Source organism: Pituophis catenifer, unplaced genomic scaffold (assembly GCF_029215685.1).
Source record: "Pituophis catenifer annectens isolate HBS135680 unplaced genomic scaffold, rPitCat1.0.hap2 SCAF_14, whole genome shotgun sequence".
NCBI lineage: Eukaryota > Metazoa > Chordata > Lepidosauria > Squamata > Colubridae > Pituophis > Pituophis catenifer.
The window spans coordinates 18986642-18991641 of record NW_027256894.1 but is presented as its reverse complement, the minus strand read 5'-3'; the positions used below and the strand labels follow the sequence as shown (position 1 = coordinate 18991641).

At 46.4% G+C, this 5000-nt stretch overlaps 2 protein-coding genes across 2 annotated transcripts in view; one reads left to right on the top strand and one right to left on the bottom strand.

Annotated features, from left to right (window-relative positions):
- SNX22 (sorting nexin 22) overlaps positions 1-1657 on the top strand; it is a 6185-nt gene extending 4528 nt beyond the window's left edge. The window contains exons 6-7 of the mRNA XM_070953676.1: positions 331-404; positions 1352-1657. Of these exons, the coding sequence (XP_070809777.1) occupies positions 331-404; positions 1352-1509 (232 nt within the window). The 3' untranslated portion in view covers positions 1510-1657. The remainder of the gene's footprint in view (positions 1-330; positions 405-1351) is intronic.
- A 1635-nt stretch (positions 1658-3292) lies between these two features.
- CSNK1G1 (casein kinase 1 gamma 1) overlaps positions 3293-5000 on the bottom strand; it is a 23910-nt gene continuing 22202 nt past the window's right edge. The window contains exon 13 of the mRNA XM_070953821.1: positions 3293-3401. Coding sequence (XP_070809922.1) covers positions 3293-3401 — 109 coding nt within the window. The remainder of the gene's footprint in view (positions 3402-5000) is intronic.

Below are 5000 nucleotides of genomic sequence, written 5' to 3'. Positions count from 1 at the left end.
TCTTGCAGGGGGTTGGACTAGAAGACCTCCAAGGTCCCTTCCAACACCATTATTCTGTTATTCTTCCCACTCTCTTGATACGAAGCATAAAAACTTTAAAAACTTGCTTGCTGGCTGGTTTGCTTCTCATCCCCTTTATTCTTATAGAAAGGAAGATGTCCATCAAGTCCAGTGACAACCATTTGACTAGAATGGTATAAGGTCTAGCTTGAGCAGGGGGTTGGACTAGAAGATCTCATAAGGTCCCTCCCAACTCTGTTATTCTGTTACTCTTTGCCCTAATCTTGCTTGTTCTAACACCCAAGGTGGCACTTTCTCCCTCTCAAACAGCCCCCGTGACCAGCTCTCCCACCGGCCTGGCGTAAGTTTCCACAGCGATCCGTACGTGCTCCCCTCTTCCACAGGTAAGCCTTAAAGAAGCTACCTTGCCAGAGGTTTTATTCTGGGGTGTGTGTTTGAGAGAGAGAGGAAGAGGAAGAGGAATACCAGTTAGCACCTTTGGGACAATTGTGACCTGGATGACTGAGAATCTCCATAGACATAAAGCTGAGAAAATTCAGATTGAGAGGCGGGGACTTTCATGGGCAGGCTGTTAACCAGGAGTGAAATCCAGCAGGTTCTGGAGAACTGGTAGCGGAAATTTTGAGTAGTTTGGAGAATCGGCAAATACCACCTCTCGCTGGCCCCAGAGTGGGGAGGGAATGGGGATTTTGCAGTATCGTTCCCCCAGGAGTGGAGAGGGAATGGGGATTTTGCAGTATCGTTCCCCTCCGGAGTGGGATGGGAATGGGGATTTTGCAGTATCCTTCCCCCAGGAGTGGGATGGGAATGGGGATTTTGCAATACCCTCCCCCTGGAGTGGGAATGGAGATTTTGCAGTATCCTTCCCCTGCCACGCCCTCCAAGTCACACCACGCCCACCAAGCCATGCCCACAGAACCGGTAGTAAAAAAAAAATTGAATTCCACCACTGTTGTTAACCAATGTCCCTCCCCATCCTTGTGAAAAGGGGAAACGGACCTGTTAAAATTGTCCTACTTCCACACAATCCCCCAGAATCTTATTTTCATTTTGGAACTGGCGCCTTAAGCTACTTCAGCAAGGGGATTCAAGGGCCACGTGCTGTCTTTTACGGCTTCTGTGGTGGTTATAAATATTCTTATGCTTTTATGTCCAACTTTCTTGTCTCGGCTGGGAGACCCACAATAGCTTGCCTGTGGTTGGCAGCCACCCCATCAGTAACAAAATCACTTTTTGCTTTCTCAACCGCAAACAGCTAGGACCTCTTCACGGGCTCTTTTTCGAAAAAGTGCAAAACAGCTTACAGTTCTTCTTCCTCTTTTTATCCAAGATTTGCTTCCGAATATCATCCTGAGCGGCGTCCTCCAGGGTCTCTACGCCCCAGACCACCCTCTGCCTGGAAGCAAAGCTCTTAACCGAGTCAGAGATGCAAAGGACAATGGCAGTGGCCCATGGGGCTTGTCATCTGCTCCTTTCTTCCTTGCCTAGGGTTGTCATGAAGAGGCCTGCTTTGCAACGGTGTGCTTGGAGAGAGGAGCACGTAAAAAGCAGAGGGACGGAGGGCATGACATCCTGGCTGCAGAAACATCCACCTGTTTCACCCAGCGGAGGGGAAAAAAAAATCCATACGAGTAGATCCTAGGTTTGTTGAGTAGGGTATCAATTAAACGCACTGTGGTTTATTCCGACTGCATTTCTTCTGGAGAATTCAGCCTTTGGAAAATCTGAAAATACTGAAATAGAATTTCCTCAACCACTTTTAAAGATGCACGAAGTTCACTTCCACCGCATTCGTATCAATTCGAATCCTGTTCAGTCTTAGCAAAGGGGGAAATCTGTTGTCCTTTGTGGCTTCAATTTTCCCCCCCTTCTTCACCAGAGTTAGCTAGCTAAAACTCCAAGGCTGGCACCGAGATGGGTCAAAAGCACCTTAACGTGACAAGAGGAAGTCGGGTGTATTTTTGTTTTAAGGCTGGGAATTCCTCCCAACAATTGAAAACTGGATAGCTTTCCAAATGGGTGGATTACGTTCCACGTTCCTAGCAAGGCTGGGGAAACTTGGAGCTGTGATCCATCACCTTGTGCAGCGTTTTCTCAAGCTCGGGAACTTGAGGGTAGGTACAAGAGCCGCGGTGGCGCAGTGGTTAGAGTGCAGTATTGCAGGCTAATTCCGCTGACTGCCGGCTGCCAGCAGTTCGATCCTGACCAGCTCAAGGTTGACTCAGCCTTCCTTCTTTCCAAGGTGGGTAAAATGAGGACCCAGATTGTTGGGGGCAAGAGGCCGACTCTGTAAACCTGGAAACTCTAGAAAGCACTGTAAAGCGGTATATAAGTCTTATTGCTAGTGCTATTGCTACACTTCACCTCCCAGGAGTTACGAATTCTGGACGTTAAAATTTACCCCATTAAAACTGCTGAGCTTGAGAAACCCTGATCCGGTGGGCTATCGTGGTTAAGACTAGTTCCCCAAAACCAACTCTTCTCAAAGCTCTTCATACTACGAAGGATGCCGTTTTCCACTACGGTGCCCAAACTCCGTCTCCAAAATTAGAGGTTACTACTACAATTTTACCCTCTTCTGCTCATCAAAAGGCAACTGTGGGGACCTCCCACCCCTCGAACTGGGCTTACAGCACGTGCTAAAACCATGTTTGGTGGCACCAACTACAATGGACTTGAGTTCTCCTGTCCCGGTGGGAGGAGGACAAAGGCAAGGCAGACGTTCTACAAAAAAAAAAAAATAACACAATGGTCATGTTTATTGGTCCATGTGCTTTTTTACAAAAAGAGTGAGACGAAGCAACACTCCTGGGACACTTCCCCCCTCCCCCCCCCCCGCGCGGAAGGGGCCTCGTCGCCCACCAAGGCCGATGATGGAAGAGGAAGAGTTGAGCTGCGGTTGCAGAAATGGGAGGCCCCACCAGCCAGCGTTGGAGGGGAGGCAGAGAGCAGCGGGTGCTCAACAGCTGGAGGAGGAGGATGAATGAGGCCCCAGGAAGAGCGTAGGACCTTCAGCCCTTTTCCAGACCAGAACCTGGTCCTCCAGCAGCCCCTGATTATTCTTTGGCAATGGCGAATGGTTTCTCCACCTCAATGACATTGCAGTCCGCAATGGTGACATCTTTCAGGGGTTTGTCGCGACTGTCTGTCTTGGTGCTTTCCACCTTCCGGACAACATCCTAGGAAAGAGGTAGTAACAAAGTCCTGAGACGATAGCCCCCGTCTTACCATGGAGGACATCGTTCTCAGCTACGTTCTGGCCTCCACCATCTCAAGTTCTAATGGTCCCTGCTGCAGCTTGGAGGATCAGTTGAGGGTCCAGGAAGATGGTGTCATAGTGTACGGGAAGGACCTTGGGAGGGGAAGGGAAGAGATGCTGCCTAGAGAATGGTCATATAAGAGGAGGGAGAGCCCAAAGCTGCATAACAGGCCAAGAAAACATCCTCCCTAACTTATCAGAGCCCTGATAGTGCAGTGGTTACAATGCAGTACTGCAGACCATTTCTGCTGACTGCCAGCAGTTCGAGTCTCCCTAGCTCAAGGTATAACTCTAAGTGCTATTGATAGAGCATGCCCCTCCCTCCCTCTCCTTCCCTCCCAGTGGTTAGAATGCAGGATTGCAGGCTAACTCTACCCACAGTCAGGAGTTTGAGCCTCATCAGACTAAAGTTTGACTCAGCCTTCCATCTTTCCAAGGTCAGTCAAATGAGGACCCAGACTGTTGGAGGCAAGAGACTGACTCTGTAAACTGCTTAGAGAGGGCTGTAAAAGCACTGTGAAGCGGTATATAAATCTTAAGTGCTATTGCTATCAGGCTGTAAAAATAGAAGGCAAGAGATTTGTACTTTCAGATTTGCAAGATTTCTATTCATTAGTCTGACAAATAAAAGTAAAATTAGCTCATCTGGTCATGATTCCTGTCTGGTCTAGTTGAGAAGGATGATGATGAGTGGGCGCCTCTAAAACTTTAATTTTTATTTAGGACAAGGCAGAGAAACCCCAGGGGTTTTGAGATATTATTAAACTCCAACTGTAAATAGGCTTGGCCAGCAGTGTTGCAAGTTTATTTCAACAACGCCTGGTGGTAAAGTTGCCAAATCCAGCTTTAACTCATCAGAACCTCAATATAGACGAGATCTAGGTTTTTGAGATCCCAAGGTAGCCCCAAGCTGAAAATGAAGACGGTTGTTAACGGGGATCAAAAAAAGACACATCGGAAATCTGCTTGGCGAGACAAGAATGGGAAGAATCACATAGCCAGGCCACCACTGGACTGATAAATGCGATCTCCAGTCACAACCATTTTTTTAACAACGATGCAAGCTTTTTTTTTAAAAAAAGGAAGTCGGAAGTACCGTTTTGGTACATCCTCCAAATTTCTTGTTCTATGACTCAACAAGACAATCAAATAGAGCAGAGGTCTTCAAACTTGGCAGCTTTTAAGACTTGTGGACTTCAACTCCCAGAATTCTGGGAGTTGAAATCCACAAGTTTTATTTTATTGTTTTTTTTTTCTTCTTCTTAAATTTATATACCGCCCTTCTCCCTGAGGACTCAGGGTGGTGTACAGCCAGAATTAAAAAACATGAAATACAAATATTAAAAACAATTAAAATATATATAAATTTGGCCCAAAATTAAAAATACAAACCAATTAAACATTTAAAATTTCTTCTTAAGCCAGCCCGGCTTGCTGGAAAAAGTTTTTTAAAAAAGTTTTGTTTTTAAACAAAACATAAATCCATCATCCATTACAATTGCAAACAGTGTGTCGGTCGGTTACAAATCTTTTGCGCTTCATCCCCATATGCAGAATTTACTAATCCACAAGTTTTAAAGCTGCCAAGTTTGGGGACCCCTGAAATAGAGGAAGGAGGAAACAATGGAGTTATAGTAATAGTCAAATGTAGCTCTTCTTATTTTGAACCCTTGAATCTGGAACAGCGTTGCTCGCCCTGATCCGCTTTTAGAAGTGTGGA